The sequence below is a fragment of the Oreochromis aureus genome, linkage group 17 (assembly GCF_013358895.1).
Source record: "Oreochromis aureus strain Israel breed Guangdong linkage group 17, ZZ_aureus, whole genome shotgun sequence".
NCBI classification, from domain to species: domain Eukaryota; kingdom Metazoa; phylum Chordata; class Actinopteri; order Cichliformes; family Cichlidae; genus Oreochromis; species Oreochromis aureus.
The window spans coordinates 37,157,600-37,182,877 of NC_052958.1; the positions used below are offsets into that span (position 1 = coordinate 37,157,600).

Below are 25,278 nucleotides of genomic sequence, written 5' to 3' on the forward strand. Positions count from 1 at the left end.
TATGGTAGCTTCCACTATTTGAACTGCAAAGTGAGAGAAACAGGCGTGTTTTGTGAAGCTGAAAATAACTTTGAACCCTGAGATATGAATCACAGTCATCTCTCCCAGCAGGCTACATGCTGACTGCCTCCTTAAGACTACCAACATATACAATCAGCTTCCTCTGTTATGACAGAGCTTTTTTTTTTTTTTTTTTTTTTTTCATGTGCACCACTTTGTTTTTGAAAGGTTATTTCCAGATTTCGGAGCAGTGGTATTCTCACTTTAATTTAGTCGTTTTCAGTTCCTCACATCTTTGGGTTAATAAATTGCAAGTCTCTCTCTCCTGGAAGACATTCACAGTGTGGCACCTGGTCTTTCACGTGGGATGTGCCCTAAATAGTGGTGTATCAAATGTGAAAAGAGACAGAGACAAGTTCAGTCCTTGGTTTCTTTTCAGTTCCACGTAGGTAACAGATCACCGTATTGGGCTGGTGTTAATTAGACACAGACTCACTGATCTTCCCTCAGAAAGGTATGTGAAGGGATGGGGGGAATTTCAAAGACGTCCAACCACCCGATCCAACCAGTCTTTGACAGTTGGGTCCTGACAGGCTGGTAGTTATTGATACCATCTTAAAACTAGTAAGCAATGCTATCTTTTGTTCTAAAAGAATAAGAATGATGCTCTGCACACTGTGTTAACATGCATTGTATGTAGCATCCATGCATTAAGTTTGTAGAGGTACAGAGAGTACAGAAGGAGGAAGAAGCCATCATTTTTTTTTATTGTACAGCGACCTCCATCGATTTGCGGTTCAGTATTCGTGAATTCACCTATTCCTGGATTTTTCTGTGGAACGTAACTTGGATAATTTGCCTATTTGCTGATTTTTTTTTTTTTTTTTCATAGAGCTAAAATGTTCAATAATTATTTTCATTAGGATGATAGTTTAAAGTATATTTGGTGTTTAAGCTGTTAAAATAGAAAATTATAAACTTTTTTAGAGTGGGGGAGTGGACTGTACTGATGACTGTAAAGTAGTAGTACCTGGGGTTGTAATACAAGTACTCTGAAGTCCTGTTAACTTAATTTGTAAATAATTAATAATAAATTCAAGATAATCAAAAGTAATTCAATTTTATATGTTATTTTTAATATATTTAAGTAAACAGAAATTATTTTTTTCAGCATATTATATGTAACAGATGCATTGGTATATCTGTAACTAACTGTAAATAAAATTGTAAATAAAAATGTGCCAGTGTGCACTGTGAGCACTGTGACTTGCCAAAGAGAAGAGAGGGGGGGGAAAACTGTTGACACATCTAAGTTTTCACCCACATTAAGTTTGTTTTTTTCCCACGTTACATTGTTCTGTAACCAGTAAGTTTTACATGCTAGCTAGCAACAGATTAGATGAGAACCACAACAGGCTCTGTTCAGCACCTACTGCTGACTGTACTTGCTCACTGATTTTTTTTTCTTCTTCTTTTTCCTTCCCCATCGCTCAACATTTGAAACCTTCTTCTAGACTACTTGCAAAGATGTTGAAGCATTTATAAAGTAAACACTACAGACCTAATGACACACTGGATAAGTCTAACTGTGCTTGCTGATGAGACTGGCATGGAAGTTGTTTGGCTGAGTCTTGTTTTGCAGATTATTTGCGCTTACTGAAGATGCCACTGCAATCAGCCTAAAACTGGAGTGTAAGTGCATCTTCAAACATTGGACTTACAGAAAAGACAAACTGTTCAGCGTTTCCCTCCTGCACCCCTCACCACACATTCTGTGGTGTGTGTGGAAAACAGTTAATGGACACAGAAGGAAAGCAGAGAGTGCATTAAGGCTTGTGTTACTGGGCTATAACAAGGCAACATCGTGTGTGTGTTTGTGTGTGTGTGTGTGTGTGTGTGTGGGCGGGCGGGCGCGTGTCCTACTCTGGGGTTATCTTCCACGATGGCTTTGGAAATCGGCTCGGACACTTTGGTTTATTGGTGCAGAAGAGCCATGTGGTTACAGTAGCCACGCTCGAGGGGATGCATGCCTTTCTGCAATAACTGCTTCAGCGCACTACGTTTTAATTGCGGCTGCCAGTTCAGTCCTTTATAAACAGAAGACGGCCTACTTCCTTGTTTTTGCGGTTGTGCGGGTGCTTTGCTGCCTTGCGTGTCAGTCAGATGATGTTGGGCTGAAAAACATGTTTGAAAGAGTTGCATTGTTGTGAAATGGAGAGTAAAAAAATTGTTGTATTTTTTTGTGAAGATGGAAGGTGAGATATCAAGAGAGAAAGTCATGAGTGCTTTTGAGGATGGATAAAAGCGATGAAAGAGTAAACAAATGCCTGTGATATAACGCTTGAGTGGGACAATAAGAATTTTACTGAAGGCTCTGAGCGATGAGAAGAGGAAGAAAAGGACTGGGCAAGAGAGGAAACTGCGTTCATCATAGAGAGGCTTAAATTCTCTTGCATGCTTGTTCTCGGTGCTGCCTTGTCTCCTCCCTTTAGTGTTTGGTTTGTGTGTGTGTGTGTGTGTGTGGGAGAGAGAGACAGGGTTGAGCTCAGTGGCTTGTTGTACCAGGTTTAGTCCGATCAAGACGTGGTAGCAGCGACAAGCTCACGTCCCTCTGCTGACTGACACACGGTACGCATTTCCTCTGTTTCTGTAAGTGAACCTTAACACTGCATCTGTGTCTGCTGGGTTGATTGCAGTTAAAGTTGATCCCAGTGTCGCTTTAGAAGAGCTTTGATCTAGAAGATGCTTTGTTTCTTTGAACTATTGCTGCTGTAAGAGTAAGTCATTTGAAGCTCTACATGTAACTCTTTGTGATAAGGTTTCACACAAAAACACAGAGCCTGCCTTGTTGTTTCCACTCTGTTTGTTTACTTAGTATGTTGTCACTGAATGAAGGCCAACTCTCACTGGCACGCTTTACTCAAGGGCTATGGGTACAGCCAACTCAGATTGTATTGCTTCTGTTGGAGCAGTAATGAAGAGTTAGACGGCTCAGTATGTGTCTTCACAGATTTCTTCTCAAGTGTAAGAATAAGGATGGCTGCTGTAGCTGAAGCATGGATCCACTGAAGCCTAATGACGGGGGGTGGGGGGGTGGGGTGGGGGGACTGACTCTAGTTGGTTGCAAGCAAGCCACAGGCAGGAATACAACTACATTATAACAGCATAATAGCTCCTTAATGCAACCCTCTAAAGTCCAATTAAAACCCTAATGAGGCCTACAATGAGATCACAATGAAGCATTTTTTTTCTTTAAGTCAGATCAATTAACAGCAGAAATGGCAGACCAGATTCTTAATTGTCTGACCATGTGTGTGGCTCATTTAAAGGCAAATTACCCAATTATGTATTGGTGCACTAGAGTTATGTAACAGCAGTGTTTTCCAGGAATGATTGTGTTTCTGTTTAATTATCCCCCCCCCCCTGCAAAAGAAACCCTGCAGGAGTCTTGGATCTATCCAAGGGCTGCAGGCAGCTAGGGCTGGAGTGAATGCAATCAGATTGACAGTACTGGCCAAGGCCTCTGCTTGTTCATTCTGAACAGCTGCTGGAGTCTGGAGCCAGATCTCACGCTGCTGAAACAGGATAAAGGATGAATTGTGAACGCACATTTAGTGAGTATTACACAGAGGTCTTAAGTGACTTTCCAATCCCAAAATCACTCAAAGTCTTGCGTTATCAGATAAATACACTGATCAAAAAAATTAAAGAAAGTCTTGCAAAACGATTTTTTTTCACATTTTCAATGGGACAGTGTAATGTCTGAGGAACTAAAGGATGCCACATCGTTTGATGGAAATGAAAATTCAGAGGGCCACAACAACAATTCGAAATAGTACTCCGTAGTTTGCATGGCTCCCACGTGCTTGTATGCATGCCTGACAACATTGGGGGATGCCCCTAACCAGTCGATGGATGGTGTCTGGTGGGATCTCCTTCCAGATCTGGACTAGGGCATCACTGAACTCCTAAACAGTCTGAGGTGCAGCCTTGCAGCATCAGATAGACTGAAACATAACATCCCAGTGTTCTGTTGGATTTAGGTCAGGCGAGCAGGGGGGCCAGTCAGTAGTATCAATTCCATCATTCTCCAGGAACTGCCAGGAACTCTAGCCACACGAGGCCAGGCATTGTCCAGGAGTAACTCAGGACACACTGCACCAGTGTATTGTGTGACAGTGTGTTCAAGATTTCATCCCGATACCTGCAGTCAGGGTGCTGTCCCTCCATGGATATGCTTCCCCAGGCAATCACTGACGTACCACCAAACTGGTCATGCCGAATGATGTTGCTCTCATCTGTGAAAAACACAGGACGCCAGTGGTGGAGCTGCTAATTCTAGTATTATATGGCTAATGCCAGTTGGGCTCCATGGTGCCTGATACAGTAACATAAATATTGATATTTACATTGTTCACATTGTAAGGCACTTTACCAAACTGTATTTATATTTTTGTCCTGGGGCATTTTCATTTTACAAAGAAGCAGGTAGTGTTAGTGGTTGCTAGTAGCAATGTGCTGGACGTTTGCCGTGACAAAGGGGAACTGGGTCGATTTCAGAAATGCTGTTTACCTAAGTCAACTTTCAACAGGCCTATGAAGTTATGTCTGCCTCACCTTGCTTCAGGTTTGTGATGTGCTGTTTTTTTTTTTAATAACTTCAATAATTTACCCTGTGTCTGCAACAACTGATTTTTAAGATGCTGAGGTAGCGAAGAACTAGGTGTTCCATGACAGGACTTAACTAATCAATAGGTGCTAGTTATGTCGATCTGTCATAAGAACTCCCTTTCACCTCCCTGCTGCCCCCGGGTCCTGAGTCGTTTCTGCTGTGATAAAACTGAGATTCCATTCCACGTGAAATCCACCCAGTCACCCCCACTTTCTCAGTTTTAAAGACTTGCGTGATGAAATGCTACAATTTAATGAAATGCTGTTGATCACCTGTATCGGGTTTCACATTTCTCCCTCCACATCTCCCGACATGATTGTATAAACTCCTTTATATTGTAAAACCGATATTTTTTTTTTTAATCTACTTACTTCTGCGACACCTATAAGGGGTTGTTATCAGGCTTAGAGTTAGGAATGGAGAGACAGGATGATGAACAGAAACGCACTGGGATTCTTCCTGTTTGCTCCAGTGTTTCTGCTTAGAATTATCTCTGTATGGATTTCCTGTCTGACCCTCCAATGCTTCCAATTTCCATTGTGTCACACACTACTTCAGTTTATCTCAAGCAGGAGTTACAGCTTACATTTAATTGCAATTGAGCATCTTCCAAGGCATGCTATTTTGTATGGAAATCTAATTTCGACCCTAAATTTTTTTTAAAAATCCAGTGGTGTGCTGAATATATTCAGCAGTCTACACTGTAAACTCTGCTTTATCATAAACAACATTTAGAGTGAAGCAGCACTTAAAGCTATGTTGATCAGCCAGTTGTTGTTTTCTGCCCATCTGGAAATTACTGTCTATCAAGTAATATTTAAAGCCATTGCCTGCTAAGTATCAATTTAAGTGTTTTAAATACAATATTGAGAAAATACTAAAAATGGCAAACATTTAAGAGATTCATTCTCCAACACTGTCACTACTTAAACTATGTAAAGCTGTCAGGTTTGCACTGATCCAAGCATTTGATTTTGGATACACATGTGAACCAGTGCTCATTTTTGTGCAAAGTATTTTCTCAAGCAGAGATTATTAGTGGCGTACAATTGTTATTTTACATCACGGAGTTCATACAGTATGAGGCAGTAACTGTAGATTGTAAGTGGACGGAAAGATTTTTGCCAAAGTTGAGGCGAGGTGAAGACTGAGTCAAAAGTGAGATTCATTCTGAATCATAACACAGTCACATCTTAAGACACAGACTTAATGATGTTTTTAGAATCAGAATAACTCTCAAGTCTCAAAATTGATTTTCAGTGACCATCAGTTATAAATCTCCAAAATAGCATAACCTCTGGAACTTCCTGCAGTAGTTCTCTCTATATTCATGGAGCCATTGCAAATAGGAACTGCTAGTAGCTAATTTGCATACTTTCAGTAGCATCAATAGAAAATCAAAAAGTGAGTTCCAGTGTTCCTCATTGTATCTATAGCAGCATTGTGCTTAATATTTACATTCCTCAAAGTGCCAAATGCAAATAATTTTTATCCCAAGTTTTGTTTTTTTGGTCTCTTTTACACACCGTCTGCTTGTTTCCAGTTGTAGTCCACAGTTTCAGACTTTAACAACAGCCATTCTAAGCAGCTTTTGTTACATCTGTCTGAAAGCTTGGCTCCACTACATGATTAGCATCAGGCAAGGCACAGGTCATTAGAGGAGCATGTATTTCATTCTGAGCTATATCAGAATTTCCAGGGCACAGAGTTGTACTTAAAGACAGCATAATGACACGGCTTGGTTTCAGCAGGGTAATTAACAGGAGCAGATTTGGCCTCACTGTCAGGCAGCCCTGTGGGTCTCCACACCTGCTCCCTATCACAGGGGTGAAAAGCTACCGACTTAAACAGGTTTTGAATTGCATTGGTACTGTATCCGAGCACGCAGTGTTCCACACCTTTCTTTCTAGTATGTAAGCCAAACACCTACAGCTCTCCCAAAGCATTAAACAGAAAATCTTTGTTTAAAGGTTTATACACCTGTGTTTGAGCATGTGGAAATCAAGTGCAGTAAACAAAAACGGACTAGTTTTAGCATTACATCATTGACCAGGAAGGTCAGTGATGTAATACAGATCTCTGTGAGCCCATACCATTAGACGTTTCATTTGCGATGCCTGCTGTAGTTCCACTCTAGTTGTAAATAAGCCACCCTTCGGTCAACACCCATGAGCACTATCCCATACTGTAGCTCTTTACCTCTGAAGTCGGCCTTTAAGAATAAGAATAAGAATAACTTTTATTTATCCCGAGGGAAATTCTTTTGTCATGTACATGCTCAGAGCAGCAGGAGAGACAGAGGAACAGGTGACTAAGATATACAATATATACAATAAGAATAGTAGTATACAGTAATATACAGTAGTAGGATAGTGCAAGACATAGTATCAAAAAACTCTAACGAAGTAATATAAATGACTGTATCCTGGAGAATAAATAACTTAACTATCAGTGCAGGCGATTCTAGAAAGTGACATAGTAATGTGCAATAGAATAAAGGGAGTAGCAGTGTATGATGGGGGGATGAAACAAATATTCAATAAGGTACTGTTGGGTAATATTGCACGGTCTGAAAAGGAACAGAATAACATTGGTAATAGTCTCAGGAAAATCACCTACAGAGTGAGGAAGAGTTATACAGTCTTATTGCCACCGGCACAAAGGATTTTCTGTGGCGGTCAGTTCTGCATTTCGGGGCAATGAGTCTTTTGCTGCGTTTGCTCCAATGGTCCACCATGGGGGCGTGCATGGGGTGGGAGGGGTTGTCCATGATAGAAAGAAGCTTTTTTAGCATTCTTTTTTAGCCAGGGACCCCACCTCTTTCTGACCGATGTGCCAGACTTTGAAGATACTCTGACAGGACTGCGTGCTGGCCTGCAGTGGTTTCACACTAAGACTGCTGCAGAAGGGATATTTGAGTTTCAGTAGATTTCAGTTTAGAATATTTTACATGATTATAAACAGCGTATTGCACAAATGAGATGTGAAGTACTCTCAGTTATGATGTAACATTTTATTGTACTGCTCCTCTTTATGCAGATATTTCTTTCATCAATCACTTATGGCAGCCCAGAAACCTCTTTATTGTAAACAAGGAGCAAACTAAGTGTAAGCAGATCTAATGAATGCACTTTGTAACTTTGTAACTATCCAGTGAAACTGGGTTTGTATTCTGAAAAAAAGTCGCTTTTGAAATTCTATGACACGAAACAAACCTATTATTAGAATAAGTGCTTCTGTGTTGCTTTGATGTTTAATGTAACAGGACTCTTTCTACCATCCATCAGTACGTCTACTAGAAAATCCCTGAACCTGTTAGGTTGTTCCCTTCATGGAGTTTTATTTTAGAGCAGTTAATTAATTCATTAAAAAAATAATAATTTGCTAATCAACAAATTGGTCATTTGTTAAGCAAAATACAGTTGGACTACTAAATTGTCAATTCCACTTAGAAACAAAATATTAATTCTAAAAATAAATCTTAGTTTGTTTTACAGAAGAACAGACAAAATTGACTAACTTTTGTCAATATCAAATAAACTGAGAACTAAAAGGAAATTCTCAATCTCTCCTTGTTGTATAGCTTAGCTATTACCTCAATTGGCTGCTTGAATCCTTCATTTTCGACCGTGTTTTTTGGTAGCATGTCTTTAGCAAGATGGTAGGCTATGGCATTCGTTATGTCGCTATGTCTCTTAGCTTTTTTGTCATATGGTAAGACGCTGGAGAAAGCAGACTCAATTGACTGTTGTTGCTTCGCAGGGATTCTCCTGGTTGTTTTCGATGACGAATTAGCGCTTTTAGTCTACGGAACTTCTCTGGCCCTTCCTTTCGACAATCTCTCCGGCATTGGAACCGTCATCTGTGTTCTCTTCGGTAACCTGGTCACTCAAGCTCTCGGTTGATTTTTCTCTAGCGGGCAAACTCATCTTCTCCATTAACCGGCCGGCACGGCGGCTGGCTGCTTCCCAAACAAATACACATGTGTGGCTTGGCACTTGTGCTGTACGTAACAAGTCAGGTGACGTGACGCTGCGGCTGTGATTGGTTCGGCTATGTGCTACTTAATTTGGATTGGCTGTTCTTTTTTTTTTAAGACAGGAAGAGAGAGAGATGAGGTCTATCGCAATAGTTTCATTTTTCTATCGAGAAAAAGTTATTTCGCAATACATATCGTTATCGTTCTATCGCCCAGCTCTAGTTCGAGTGTTTTTCTACTGTCCCAGAATCTGTGTATATGAGTCTAAATGGCTCCTGTGCTGTTACCAGCTGGAGCTGCTGTCCTCTGTGTTTGAACGTCAGGAGGTTTCAGTTAGTGCTTATCACGTCAGGAATTAGGTCTTAATTGAATTCACATTCTTTCTACAGCAGTCTATGATGGATAGGACTTGGCATGAACCAGCTTGTATGAGGTTAATCTTTTAAAAATGCATATCTTAATGTCATTATGTAAAAAATGGTTTGCATGCAAGTAAGCTGTCTGTGTGGAGAGCAGAAGAACTGCATTTGCCTAAAAGAAATCTTGAAACCACTGCCTATTGTCTGGTGATGACTTAGCATTTTATTGGTAAAGTTTATCTATGATGACTGGAACATTACAACAAAATTTGAACTGTTCACTCTCCTGATATACTGCATCCATCCATCTTTATTTATAAAGCACTTTGTGTCACCTGTGGTTGTTTTAAAGTGCTGTACATTGGAATAAAAAACATAAGATATATAGATAAGGTAAATCCATAAATTAAAAAAAATCAAATTAAAAAGAAAAACTCGCTGGGGCTGAAAGCCAAAGAATAAAAATGGGTTTTAAGATGTGGTTTTTACTGGCTAAAGAAACTAACCAGTGAGCTAACAACCACTGGGTTCCCAGACTGGTTGGTTTTGTTCAGTTGCAGAGTCTACAAATAAGAAACGTGATATAACCATACAGTGGTTTTTCTGATAATAAATGATGAGTTTCATTTGCAGTTTATTGGCTGGGGGAGGGTTTTTATAGACAGTACAAGTTCTGGGAAAAGAGGGTGAGGTGTTTTTATGAGGAACTCTTCAGTTAGTAAACTATTTGAAGTGCTGAAAGCACATTAGCACATTCATTTCTAAACTCCTTTGTTGATATACACTATGCAATATGTGTAGTGTAAGTGTGAACGCGATCATTAGCCCACTAACGGTAGTGATTAAGCCAGAGTCACAACAACTGCTGTTACATATTAGCAGTGATAGCTAATATGAAAGGTTTTTCTTCACTTCATGTCTTAACCATGCAGTGGGTTTCTTAAAAATTAAATAATGAGTTTTGTTTGCAGCTCTTCAGGTTTAGCGTGCTTAGTAATTATTTAGTAATCAGTTGTTTTGGTGTCTTTCAGCTTGTTGTTTTGCTTTTACAGCCCACAGCTTTACTGTTTGGGTTTCAGGATATGAGGCGGCTGCTAAGTTAAGGAAGTGGAGAGCAAAAAGGAGCTAAAAGGACAGTCTGTAGGACTTGGATTGCTATCCGTAAGCTCTCAAATGCTCGGTCTTGCTATTGGGACTAGAGAAATCCTATCTGTGTGGGGAGGGTGTGCGTGTGTGCACTGCAATAGCATGCACAATGCTGTTGAAAAAACACAAGCATAACATTCAAATGGAGAAACTCACAGTTTCGATTGCTAAGCTCCTTCTTAATTGAATAAAATGTGTATGTATGTTAATGGTCAAGTTGAATTTATGAAATGCTCAGAGACGTTTTAGTTTTAGTAATCTCCAGTACTTTTAAAATCTTAACAATATTATTCCTGCTGATCCAAGACACAATTATAAATCAGTGCTGTGCTGTTTAATTCTAAGCCTCTGTCCGCTAACATATTAGCTGAATCAAGAGGAATATATTTCTGGATTGTTATTGATCTAAACCAGCATATTTGTATCTAAAGAGGAATTGTTAAGTATGCTATGAACGGGACTAGTTTATGTAAATACCCTGCCATGGCCTGAGATCATAACTATATCACAACACCGTGGAACATAAGAGATTTTAGAGCCACATGTTAATGTTACACAACACTCTCCTTCACTGGCAGGATCTTGGTTAGGAGCAGTGAAGTGAGAGGGCAGTTTTGCCTTCATGTGTCACCTTTTTATATTTCAAATGCAATATAAAGGCTACACATCGACAGACATGAGCTGTGCATGTGACATTTCAAAATATCAGCTTTTATACAAAATAAACTAAGAGTTTCATACAGTAACAATCATTGCTACTTGGAGCTTTAAAAATAGCTGCCAGTGATGACTCAGCCATCCAGCAGCAGTCTAGCACCTGGAAACCTGCAGCTCTGTCTCTGTCGCTCCCTATTGAGATTTTTTAGCCTCTGTAATTGTGTGTCTTTCTTCAGTGACAAACACCTTCGTGGCTTCTAACATACAGGCTGTGGATTTTTTCAGGATATTTATAGCTTGACTACACAGAAGAGTTTTAGGCTGCTTTTTAGGTTTTGACTTCATAACAGTATTTTGATCCTAGTAACTAAAGGTGCCTTTCAGATATAGGGGAAAAAACTGTCGGTATTTTTTTCTTTCCTTGCTGCTAAAAAGAAACTGGGTCAGAACTTGCTGCGAGTAATGTTTTAACATTATGTAATATGCCATGGCATTTTATCCTGAATTAGCACTCCATCCTTTCACAGGCAGAGACGGGGGTTTGGGGCCATGTTTCCTGTCTAGGTTTGGAAGCTTCGGTGCGTTCTGATTGGGTGGAATCTGTTTAGGTAGTTACATCATCACCTTTTATAGCTGTATGAATATGGATGAGCATTTGTTTTGCCAGCGTTGTGTAGATAAGCCTGAGTGTTCTTAATACACTGCCTCCGTTTATGTAGGAGTTGGGTTTGTTCTGAATAAATGTGGAAATGGGCAAAATTAGGGTTGTCTCTAAGTTTGTGCCTCTTCCCCAGACGCAAGTCCTTAAATGTTGGATATTTGGCTATACAGATTTTAACCACATACTGTTACTGTTATCTGAAAGTTGATTTAATTCATTAAAGACTAATAATCTCAAAATCGTTTCTTCCAAAGTGTAAAAAGCCCAGATGCTTTGCTCTGTGTCTGTGGTTAAAATGTATTTCAGTTTTCTCTCACAGCATCTGCTGCAGTGTCCTTGTTTGTCATGTCATCGGCACAGCAAGCTGCTGGCTTTGAAATGAAAACGAGATGAAAAGAGTCGGACAGTAAAATGTCACTTTGCATTTCAGCCCCTCTAAAAGGGAGCTGGACACCTTGAACGTTGCCCTCGTCTTTGTTTTCTTCATTAATTCAAACAAGGTTGTCTGGTGTCATCCAGTTATGTCTGCGGCTGGGGTTGAAGTACAGGCTTGACTTGCACATCTATTGTGTTTGATCCAAACTAGGTGAGCTGTCATCAAGAGTCTATCTTTTTATTTGCATTTGCCTTAATCAAACACAGTAAGCTATTGCAACAATAGCTGCCAATGTTTTCTTTATTTTCAGACTGTGAGAACTCTTCAGGTTCTTACAGTATTACATGTGCGTCTGTGATCGTGCACACAAAATTGTGATTGCTCAACTCAGGTTTATCTGAGATCTGTTTTGATTAACACGTCAGTGGAAACTGAAACACTACCCGCATGAAAATATTATGATGATGATTTGTCTCTTGCAATATAAGGCTGACGGGGTCGGAATTTTTATTCTCTCTGATGATGGGAATTGTCACTGACAGTAAAATGTACACATATCTAAAATCCATCTACTTTAGTGAAGGATTTTGGACATCTTATGATGCACATGTTAACGCATACATTAATACATCAACACTAGCTTATTGCAGATCTTGGTGTCAGTGGATATGCAGTGAGTTCCTCCTCAGGTCCAGCCTGTGAGTATAGTCACTGCAGTGGAAGTGCAGCAGACATTGCTTAGTTTGCTCATCAGAGAGCTCTTACTGAGCTCCTGTAAATGGCCCCGGATAGTATGCATTGTTTTTTTTACATTAGTATAAGTTTATGTTTAGAAAATACTGCTGACTATATATGATTTGGTATGATATATATTTGGCATACAAATGCTGATATGTGTATGAGCTTCAAAAATCCAATGTGCATTAGAGCAGCGGTCTCCAACCCCTGGGCCACGGATCGGTACCGGTCCGTGAGTCGTTTGGTACAGGGCTGCGAGAGTTGAAGCTCGGGTGTGAAATTCAGGGTTTTTAGCGGTTTTTAGCCTTATTTTTTTATAGTTTTTATCGTTAACTCGATTTCCCTGGGTCTTTTCCAGTGTGTTATCAATAAATCTTCTTTTTTTGGTACCGGTACTGGTTTTATTTTGTTGTATTTATCTGCAACACCTTAAAGGTCGGTCTGTGAAAATATTGTCGGACATAAACTGGTCTGTGGCGCAAAAAAGGTTGGGGGCTGCTGCTTTAGAGCATAGTAAGTGTTAAGAGACTGGGAATGGAATTTAGTATCAAAAGTTTCCAAACCAAACATGGTTATCAGCTGCCAGCTTTCCCAGAGTCTAATTTCAGTTGTGTGTGTGTGTGTGTGTGTGTGCGTGTTAGGGCTGCCACAGACGATTATTTTGATAGTTGACTAGTCACCGATTATTTTTGCGATTAGTCGACTAATCAGATCATGCATCCATTGAACGTAAAACGTACAGCTTATTGCACCAGCATGCATCTGCTCTTATATAACTATCATTAGCTTACAGCTAGAGCAGGGCGATATGGTCAAAAATGTATATCACGATATATATTTGAAAATTTGCGATAACGATATAACTGACGATATAATTTCTGCGAGACAAAATACAACTCCACAACTTGACTAGCGTAAAAAAACCCCATCCATTTATTTTCACTTAAACAAGCAGCTGTTTTTTATGTGCATTAAAGCTACATAAAAATTTAACAGTGCAAATGCAAATTCCTTGCTGAAAGTTTAACCAAAAGGCATTTCCAGTAGAAATGGGCTGACATATCCTGAGCATAACCATGTATAATATCCACTGAAGTTAAAAAGAGGTGCTTTGCAACATTAAACAGCAGTGTGCCAAATAAAAAAAGTCAAACGTATTTTTCGGACCATAAGGTGCACGGGATTATAAAGCAGATTAAGCGAAACAAAGCAGTCAGATAAATCAAACTTTATTCAACTCATTCTTCTTGCTTCCTCCACTTCTGTACCATTGATTCATTAATGCTGTATTCTATCACAGCTGCTCTATTCCCGTGTTGTTGCAGTATATTAATGACTAACCTCATAGTGTGGATGAATTTTCTCAGTTGTTCTCCTGACTGAAGTTTGGTCCGTTTACAGCATCCTGCCATGCGATTGCATTTGTCTCTAACCATCAGGAACCTTCACGTTTCCACTTTTATCGAGTGGAAAAGTGTTAGCGTTCATCCTCCAGCTTCACTGTTTATGTTATGCTAACATAGCTGTGTCACTAGCGATCACGTAGCACATCATTATATATCAGCTAGCCCAACTTCGGTAACCCTACAAACGTCACTGCTGTTTAGTTTCCTGTCTTCATTTATGTTGGAAGTGATAGCAGAGCTGTACATTTGAATTTTTCAGAAATCTCTCAGTCAGGACATGCTATATCATGCTTAGGTAACTAGCGAAACTAGCGAGCTAACTTCCGCTAACTTCTAACTCCGTTAAATGTAATAAATTCTGTTTTCATGGATGCCTGGGTGTTAAACTTCATAGTTACACCTGGTAAAGCAGCAATGCTGATTGTTTTATTAAAGATGAAAGAATTTAGACAGGTTTTAACTCTCAGTGATGCTGCAGTGTTCATTTGACTTTGGGACCTGAAGTGGACGGAGTTTAGGACCCAGGTTACTCCCAGATTTACGAGCCCCTTAGTCCGACAAATATGGCAATTGACTATGTGCACGAGAAAATGCTAACTTCCTGGTTTGAGGCCGGATGTGGGGTTGTACATTTCCGGTAGCTTTACTTTGCGGTAAATCGCTACTGCGAAGATATACTCCAAAATCATGTCCAAAACTCGAAAACGGAAAGATTGCGTTAAGTTCCAAAGAGCAGAAGGTGGGAACACTCACCACTGTTGTGTCACAAAAAAATCTAATGATAGATTTTGTTTAACCACTTAAGCCCCACGCCCCGATACCGGGGCAAAAAGGAGGAGATCACGTTTAATCGGTTATAACGCAGGTTGAGAAATATAAGTCCAGACATGTGTGGTCTCCACAGAAACCTCAGAATCTCAGCTAAAATGTCATATAAACCATTTCTACAACCACCAAACACACCGAAAATAAGCCGCGATTAAACGAGCAGTTACGTAAATGCGCAGAAGTCCGCTAAACAAACAAAACCGAACCAGAAATTCTTCAGACTTCATGTAACCGGTTAAAGATAGGCTGGTTAGCTCCCAGAGCTATCACTGACTCCACACACCAAGTTTCACCACGATCAGACCAAAATTCACTGAATTAGCCGCAAAAGAAGACCACAAAAACACACAGTGGCGCAAATGCGCTAAGACAGAAATTGGCTTACCGTCCCGATTTCCTCCATTATTTTCGCCGGTAGCCGGTAACCACGTGATAGACGTTTAAAGAGTTTAGATCGATCGGTTGTTTGCATCACTCAACACAAGCAGAACTGCATCACTGCAGCATAAGACACATCGTCCACATTCAGAAGCACATCTCTGTATAGTGACTGGTCTTATTCTTTAAACAGGCAAATGTTCAGCATTCAAACTACAGATGAACAACAGTCACAGATGTTTCCCGTTATGTCCACATCTACACAGCATGTTAACAAACCGTGAAAAAAGCCACACAAAAAATTAACGATTGCTGGTGAGGGTTTCTATACATTAGTATGTATGAAGGGTATGTTGTGACTTACCTTCAAAATTACAGTGGTCCCTCGTTATAACGTGGTTCACCTTTCACCTCGCTGTTTTGCGGAATTTTTAGTGCAAGTTTTCATGCTTATTTTTACGTCACATTGTGTCCTGCGTCCTGATCGCTGCAGACGATCTCCTCCTTGACGTCTCTCCTGTACAGTACAGAATCGCTGCATCATTGCTAGCAGTGTGACTCTGAAGTGCAGTACTGGATGTCCACGATGTCCACGCATCAAAAAATAAAATTGGCTACTTGATTTCACCTATTGCTGGTTATTTTTAGAACATAACACCCGCAATAAACGAGGGACAGCTGAGAAATATAACATTTGAATCCCTTTTCTCTTTTGCTCTGAGGCGTGGGGGAAAAATATCGACAAGTCCACGAACATCATTTACAGATATATTGCGTAAATGCCCAAGACATCTATAGAAATGTAAATCGCCGCTTGATTCATTCATTAGCTTAACTTGTTTTGGACCGTAAACAAGGCGCGAATAGGACACCGGAAACAAAGCTCCCCACAGGAGTTTTTGCACCGGAAGTAGCATATGCTAACGTGCACATAGTCAATAACGACGCCCGCTTGCATGTTCTACAAAAAAAAAGTGCTTTGTTGTGTATCTGACGGACAAACACCAAACCAGTTCCACATCACTGAATTGGCACAATGTTTACAAACCAATTCTGGTTCATCCGTTTCACTCAACAATCCACTTTCCCCCTTCTCATTCTCTGTTGCCGCCATGCTTTTTCGGCCATGTATGTTTGAAAACAAAGGCACTGCGCATGCACGTTTTACATGCGCGATATTTCATTTTCTTATCGTTGCCTAACATTGTACCGGTATTACCGTGAACGGTATAATATGGCCCAGCCCTACTTACAGCTAACAGCAGTTTAAGGTATGTGCTAACTAAAAATAAAGTCAAGATGATAGTTTATTGAATTTAAATGAAATTTGCAGATTGTTTCGGTGGAGTCTCAGCCGTCTGCTCCTTGCTGTCTAAAATATAACAGGACACCAGAGTAGGGGTGGGTTTTAATAATCGATTCATCGATTAAAATCGATTCTGGCTTGGATAACGTGAAATCGATTCATTAAAATCCTGAATCGATTTTTTTAATATAAATTTATTTTGCCCGAAACGCCAGAATCTCAGGTGAAACCTCACAAAATTTCAACAACCACCAAACAGCTCAGACAGTAAATGAGAGCAGGTACACGGATTCTGCACAAGGACGTAAACACACAGCGCGACACGCGGATCAGAATCAGTGAGATGTCGCTTTTCTCACCCGACGGGTGCTGCCACTTTAAGCGGCTGCGCGCGCTCCCGCAGACGGCAATCACTTTCTGGCAGACAATCACTTTTTGGCACAACAACTGCACGGACACGGTCGGGACTGAACGCTGACAGCTCGCTGATTCTGATGTTTCAGCAGGTCCGCGCTTTGTGTTCACGCCCTTTTTGCGCTGATTCTAAAGCTGTTAGTTTTATCTCTCTCCAAACAATATTGACTGAACCAGCAGCAAAAGAAGATCCAAACTACGCTTCACATAAACATCGTCATGAAATCATTCTGACTTTTACTGTTTTGCTTCCACCATGATAAAATCACACTTCATGCACAGCTCTCTCTCTCTCTCTCTCTCTCTCTCGCTGTACTTCAAGAACAGTTTCCCGTCTAAAAATCTGTTTTCTGCATTATTCGCTTGCTTGTTACGCACAAGTCTACCATTGTTTACAGCGCTGTCCGCCGCTGTTTTTTTTTTTTTTCCTTTTACATACTTCCGAAAAGAAAACCTAATTTCTGCCGTTCAATACTGAACAAATTTAAACTTCTTAAAACTATGCAAAATGCAAAACGCTTAGCCGTGTCTCTAATAAAACCGCTGTAACGTCAGAGGTAACGTTCATATGTTGATTAATGGTTTTCTTTCGTTTTTGATGTACTGCAGATACATATTTTTATAAAATCCCAGGCCAGGAAAACCACCTTCATGTTTTTCTGTGTTTTATCTTCAGCTACTTTGACACAAAAGCATCTGCTGTGACGCTCACACCTTTGATAAAGTCTTGCGTGTGTCAGCTTCCTTTTTATTGATACAAAAATATGTAAATGTACTGATCTGAATTATAATATTTCTGACTGTCAAAATTTCCCAGATTCAAATCGAATTGAATCGAATCGAATCGAATTGAATCGAATCGTGGATTGAATTGATTCGGGACCTTGTGAATCAGAAACGAATCGATTCTAGAAATCAGTGACGATACCCAGCCCTACACCGGAGTATATTCTCGAGCATCTCACACTTCTAATCAGTTGTCTGCTTGACGTTTATTCAGCTGTATAAAAACTATAACTTTAATCTCAGCCAAACCGATTTACTGAAGAACAAATAAAATGCTAAAAAAAAGCCAAACAATATCATTTTTAAGTTGTCTAAGTGAGTTATATATCATGTTTAACCTGAGTAGCGAAAGACGGCGGTGGGTTTGAAAATGATTTGCCGGGAGTCCAGTGTTCTCACCGGCTCTAATGAGCCTTCAACCCCGGCTCGCTATCGAGCTGGTGGGTAACGGACGTGTCCGAAAACGTTGGAGCGCTTTTGAAAATATGTGGTGTCTTGATAAACTGAGCAGATATTTGAGGTTTACACAGCTACATTCTCGCCTGAAAATATGTTAAACGTTTATTTTGTGACCCAGAAAGAATAATAAGAGTAACATTAAAACTAACTAGCTGCCGCCATTGTTGGAAACTGAGCAGGGCCGCGCTATGAATTCTGGGACACAGCTTCTTCTTCTTCGGGGTTTAACGGCAGCTGGCATCCTTGTACATGCAGTGCTGCCATCTTCTGTTTCAGTCTGTCATTACACTCTTAAATCCTACTACTTATTCCTGCGTCTTTTGGGATCTTGCAAAGCTTCAAACGACGTGTCGACTATTAAATTAGTCGTTGAGGATTTTGATAGTCAACGTAATCGTGACTAGTCGACTAATCGTGGCAGCCCTAGTGCGTGTGTGCGTGTGTGTTTCAGCTACTAGTATCGCTCATAGCTTCACTCAAGGTGATTTTTAGGTTGCCAATGTACAATGTCAAGAAAAGCTGCTTTGTGGTGTTAGAGAAATGAACAACAGGGGCACTGGAGGGGCAACAATGAGATTACTCCCAAAGCACTAACGGTTTTACAGGTGGAGGACATTTTTCCCTCCTCGTCTTTTGTCATTATTTTTGCATTAGTTTTGCATTTGGATCATATCAGCGTTACTAGTGGCAGGATGAGGCGATACCTGGACTCTAGCACAGATAGTCCAACTCCTCCAGGCACATCAAAATGTGCCATGGCTGGAGGATTTGTTGCGTCTCCCACCGCAGTCTCAAGATTACTCACATTACTCAGTCCAAATCAGTATTCAGCATGTCACCATTGAGATCTGATGTGTTTTCAACGTGTTCCTTTAGTTTTGGGGGGGTTTTTTGAGCAGTTTAATAGTGTAATATTAATTATCATGATTGTGAGAATATTATTTTACAGATGATTCTCAGTAAAATAATTGCAGTGCATTGCAATATACAGAGAAATGCTAAAAATCCTGCTGGCTTTAAAACTGTGAGTTTTCAAAATGGGCTCATGTGTGGTGAAATGCCCTCGATCCTTTATAAGTAAGTAAGTAAAATTTTATTTATATAGCACCTTTCAAGATAAAAATCACAAAGTGCTTCACAGAAGCTAAAACCTAAAAATAAAAATAAACCAAAAGCAAGTTTAAAAAGATGACTTTTTAGCTGCTTTTTAAAAGCGACCACGGAGTCCACAGATCTCAGGCTCAAAGGGAGAGAGTTCCACAATCTGGGGGCCACAGTTACAAAAGCTTTGTCGCCTTTTGTTTTGAGACTCGTGTGTTGGACAACCAGCAAGCCCTGATCACATGACCTCAGGGACCTGCTGGGAATGTATGGATGTAAAAGTTCACTTATATATGTTGGTGCTTGTCCATGCAGAGCCCTGAAAGTCAAGGTCAAAACCTTAAAGTGGATTCTGAATTTAACGGGGAGCCAGTGCAGCTGAATCAGCAGGGGTGTGACATGGGAATACTTGGAGGACTTCGTCAGAAGCTTTGCAGCAGCGTTCTGAACAACTTGCAGATGCTCCAAAGAGGCTTTACATAAACAAGTAAACAAAGAATTACAATAATCCAGACGAGATGAAACAAAAGCATGAATGACAATTTCTAATTCGGAGCGCGATACAATGGGACTCAGCTTAGCAATATTTCTCAAGTGATAAAAACAGGAGCGAACCAGAGATTTTACATGGGCATCCAAAGTCAGAGCTGAGTCAATAGTAACACCAAGGTTCCTGATAGACGGTTTGGCAAATGTAGCAAGTGGACCCAAGTTTTCCATAACACTAGGTACAAAATTTTTAGGAGCACCAACAAAGGACTTCAGTCTTCTCCTCATTTAGTTGAAGAAAGTTTCCAGCCATCCAACCTGTATCTCTCTGAACTCGAGTAAGTGCTCCTCCATCTCTACCTCACTTTGTTTTTCATGTAGAAACCCCAAAAAGATGAACTTGTTAGATTATTCATGACACTAAAAATTCAGCTGTGAGGATGTGGTTGTACACTGTTGATTCTCATTCTGCACGCAAATGTTTGTGCTGGGAAAACAGCAGACTATAGAAATCTCACAGACAACTTGACAAAAGACATTATTTTTGATGATTTATAGAATATTAAAACCTGGTTTCAAAAAGTTCTTATAAACTCCGAGTTTGAATGATTCATACTTTAGGTCAGTTGTTAGCTTAGTGCATGTAAACCTCCCACCACCAGCCACCCTTTTTTGATGATCAATTTATAGTGACAAAAGCTTTTCAAATGCTAATGTGGTCTCACCACTTGCTGTGGTCCAGCAGTGCACTTTCATTAAACTGTATTGATAAAACTCTTTCTCGGGCTGCCTGTCGCAGTTCCTGTTTTCTATTAGTGGCACTTGGAGATTGTTCCTAGCCCTTCACTTTGTGTCTCTGTCAGCCTCTTCACCACCGCCCACACTCTCATCTGCATAATTAATCAGCACTAATCACCAGGTGAGGTTGTTATAAACAGCATTCACCCCGGGTTCACAAAGGCTGTCAGTCACGGAAGCTGCTGACAGTTGCTGTGAGTTCTTCTTTTATTGAACCGAGAGTTTGAGGAAAGGTGGTTTATTTTGGGATCAGACTGTGTGCTGTATTTAGGGAAAACTGCCAGCCTTCCAGGAACAAACTCCTCTGGCCTCTTTGCCCCAATGACTGAGGGTCATCTGTTTGCAACTTGGAGGGAGTGGCCTCAGTGTAATGGTAAGACAGCACACTGAGCCAAGATTAAATTAGGAAAGCACTCTGTTGGTGCCTCTTCACAAAGCCTCGTTAATAGATCTCTGACGTTCAGTGACCGTTTGCTAATCCCTTATTGTTGTGAGCAGCTCTTAGTCACGTCTCCCCTCTCCGCCAGTAGGTCTCTGGGTCCTAACCAATCAGAATTTTGTGATTTGATTTCATCTGTAGGATTATCTGAGCAATAACCAATCAGTGGCACTGTTTTCCCCATCTTCCTTCTCACTGAGCTGCCCGTGGTTGTTTCGTCTGACTGGAGATTATATAGGATCCTGCTTCACTCCGGCGGTGACCATGACACCAGATCTATTCACTACAGCTGCCTGGACTAATATGATGGGTTTCTGTAAACCTGAGCCAGATGGTCTCTTGGAGGTAGTGAAATTAAGAATCTTCTGCAGTCGTGTTGATATTTGCTGTGTCTGAGTTGTGACTGAACAGAAGCAGCGTCATTACTGTTGCAGAGGTGTTACTTTTAAGATAAAGAGAGGTCATGGTGAGCAAACCTAATCAGAGCCTGTTTGTTTTTTTTGGTCAGCTGTTAAATGCTTCCACTCTCCGCTGTGCACAGGTGGAGGGAGTCATGTGGGTGAGTGTCTGCTGTTTGTGGTCAGAGCTGCTCACCAATTACACTGTAAATGTTTATTGCTCTGTGGATAGGACTTAATAAGAAATATAAACGGATGGTTGAAATATTTGAGTTGATTGTAATGATTTTGCAAAGAAAAGCGTCTGGACTTCTTTAAGTTGCTTGAAGACGTTTCACCTCTCATCCGAGAAGCTTCTTCAGTTCACAGACAGATTGTAATGATTAACTTCCTGTTTATGAGACATTACATTAATAACTACCTGGAAAGTAAATGGTGTACTGTCCTGAAAATATAAAACACTTTAGTAACAAAGTGGTTGTGCTGTTACATGGATGGAACTACTTGACAAAAAACCGACTTCCCACCATCACTGTCATGTGTTAAAAAAACATAAATTACTGAACTTGAATAACTTAGTGAAACTTAAAAGAGTCTGTTTAATATATAAAGTCTTACACTCCCTTGCTCCACCACCACTAAAGCAGTTCATTAGGCATAAAGAAAGCTCAAACAGGACCACTCGAGCTACAATCCGAGGAGACTTGTTTATACCTCACAGACGGACAGCATTTGGGCAGAACGTCCTCTCTGTCAAGGGTGGCCATCTGTGGAACAGTCTTCCTCAACCCATTAGAGAATGCTCGACATTCAATTTGTTTAAGGCAAAGGTTAAAAACTGGTTATGGACAAATCAAGTGTGTGATCATGTGTGAGTTGTATAGTTTTAATGTTTTATTTGGGAACAGAATGGTGTGTATGTGTAAGTTTGGTGATGGAGTTTATATTATGAACGAATGATGAATTTTTATGAATTATTATGTCTATTTTTTTATGTTTAAGGACAACAGATGGAAATTAGCCTTTGGCTATAATCTGGCATGTTTACATTCATGTAATTTGTTTTTACATTTATGTTCATTAACATGCACTGTCCTAAATAAATAAAATAAAATAAAATAAAATAAAATTAAAATATTTATTGTACCCAGAGGATGCATCCATAAAACATTAATATTTTTCTCCTATGCTATTATGAGGCTGATGTGCAGGGATGACATGTCATGCAGCCAGTGAATAATCCCGAAAGTTTTGTTTAGCCAAAGTTCTTTTAAAAGTGATTCTTGTCACTTGGCAGGACCCTAAAATTACTCCAGTGCTTATTTAAATAGTTAATTAAATAGTTTGGGGCTTTTAATGATTTCTGTGAAGAATTGGGTGCACAAGTTTGAATTCATTTTGGAGTTTTTCTAATCCTCACAGGGTGAAAATGGTAAAAAAAAAAAAAAAAAAAAAAAAGGTAAATGGCCTGTATTTGTATAGTGCCTTACTTAGTCCCTAAGGACCCCACAGCGCTTTGCACTACATTCAGTCATCCACCCATTCACACACACATTCACACACTGGTGATGGCAAGCTACATTGTAGCCACAGCTGCCCTGGGGCGCACTGACAGAGGCGAGGCTGCCGGACACTGGCGCCACCAGGCCCTCTGACCACCACCAGCAGGCAACGGGTGAAGTGTCTTGCCCAAGGACATAACGACCGAGACTGTCGGAGCCGGGGCTCGAACCAGCAACCTTCCGATTACAAGACGAACTGCCAGCTCTTGAGCCACGATACAAAAGTATACATACAGGCTCAAATATACACATAAACTCATCTAAATCCTTTAATAGGTGGTGCTGAAGGTTCTTCAATGTCTTTTAAAAATGTATGGTGTTAAATCAATCATTCAACCCTGGAAAAAGAGCAGCTCAAAGCTCAAATTACCATAACATGCTCATGATAAGTGTATGTAAACATCTGATCACAGCTCTATACTTCTACTATGCAAACGCAATGTTTGCTAACATCATAGCTTCTTTGGCTGTTGTTTGGCTCTTTGGGGAGCTTAGACATGACAATTGTCTTCTTTGCCCCATCTCCTATAGATTTTTACTCAGGAGGCCTGTAAGTCAGGTCTCCTCCTATATGATGTGTGGCTTAGTCATATAGCTAGCTAACTAGCATATCCTAGCAATAACAGAAGCTGCTAACTATAATCTGTAAGCATAAGCTAGTGCATAATATTTCTAAGAGCAGGTTAGCATGAGGACAACAAAAATCATATTTTTTTTAATTTTACATTTGATTTTTAAGTTTTAAAAATGAATGTGCACTCACTCAGTTTGCTGAAGATTTCTGAACTCATCTTGTAAAACCATTTTCATTCATTATCAATCAAAATCAGTTCCAACTGTCATATCGCCTTGAGGTATATAGTCAATATCAGATGTGACACTAACTAAAGCCCAGAAGACTGATCTAGAAAACTGAATGTCTTTTGAGTTTGACTAATTGGTAGACATGACCTCTGGGAAATTTTAAAGAGCTACAACCGTGACATTTTAAATGCAAAGCAGTTGTTAGTTGCATGATGGGATCAACCACTGAAATGGCCCTTAATTATTATTTTGGCATTTTCCAGCAGCTGCTTTAGTTGTTATTAATGGGTCGCTGATTGGTAGTCATTTGGAATGTGACCATTTATTCTCCATCATGTTTGTGTGCGTGCGCTGTAACTTTATGCATTGCTGTGTATCACCAAGTCTGCTGTCACTCCCTCCCATTGCCTCCATCACCCAACAGATTTATGTTAAGTTGTCTTCCATCCACATTTTGGTTAAACTAATGTCTGTTTTTTTTCCTGTCTCTTGTCTCCTCTGTTTTTTTGTTTGTTTGTTTTTTGTGTGTGTGTGTGTGTGTGTATGTTTGTCTGTTGTTGTCCTGTGCGGCTGCGGCTTCACCTGCTGTTGCTGTTGCTGCTGCTGATGCTGCTGCTGATGCTGCTGCTGATGCTGCCCAATATACACCAACCCCACTGCACGCAAACCCACCACTGCCAACATCTGGTCAACAACACATGGCGGACACCCCTCTTCCCTTCGTCCCCTTTAATCTCTATCCAAAATCCTCTGACACATTTTCCAATCCCTCTCATTTTCTGTCTTTTCCTCTGTTTTTATCTGCTATCACTGTCTTGCCCTTCCCCCTCATCTCCACCCTTTCCCCCTGCTAGCAACACGCAGAGTTGAGAGAGCAGCATGCCACCTCCGGTAAGCCAGTGACCTTTCAGAGGAAGGGCTAAGGCCAGTGTGCCCAGTCAGCACAATGGCCAGGACTGATATTTAGGCTGAAATTGATCAGAAAAGAATGCATGTCTTCTTGCTTTTCCCAAGTATTGAGTATTTAAAGTCAGTTTTAGTGGTTAGTTAATTATGTATTTTGGGAAAGTGTGTCACTGTCCACTTCATAAATGGCTTCACAACAAAGTGTATCTGCATTTGGAAAAGCAAACAAAGTGCATGCTTTTACACAGAGTGTAAAGACAAACTTTTTATATATAGTATATAATCTGACATGAAGAACACTCACCTTTGACTTCAGAAATTAAAGCAAAACTTTCCACTAGACGATGAGATTGTCTTGCTCTTTCTTTTGTCTAATATGTAAATTCCACTTTCAAATATAGCAGCGAGCCATATGGACTGGTTCACATATAGTGCTTTTCTACTCTTCTTGAGAACTCGAAGCGCTTTATACAAAATGCCTCATAAAGCACTTTTTTCTACACCCAGGTGTTTTCTATGTAACATTCCCACACCTTCCTACTCTGATGAATGAATTGTAGAGCCATTAGGTGTTTAATATCTTGCCCAAGACTGGCAACTGGAAACATTTTAACTA

General features: G+C 40.2%; 1 protein-coding gene across 5 annotated transcripts in view; it reads left to right on the forward strand.

Annotated features, from left to right (window-relative positions):
• osbpl8 (oxysterol binding protein-like 8) overlaps nucleotides 1–25,278 on the forward strand; it is a 102,748-nt gene that overhangs the window by 38,961 nt on the left and 38,509 nt on the right. For 2 of the 5 annotated variants that reach the window (XM_031743777.2, XM_031743778.2), the window contains exon 3: nucleotides 24,611–24,647. The exons of 1 other annotated variant lie outside the window; for it this stretch is intronic. In XM_031743777.2, coding sequence (XP_031599637.1) covers nucleotides 24,611–24,647 — 37 coding nt within the window. 2 more of the 5 variants (XM_039601085.1, XM_039601084.1) reach the window with 2 other exon arrangements.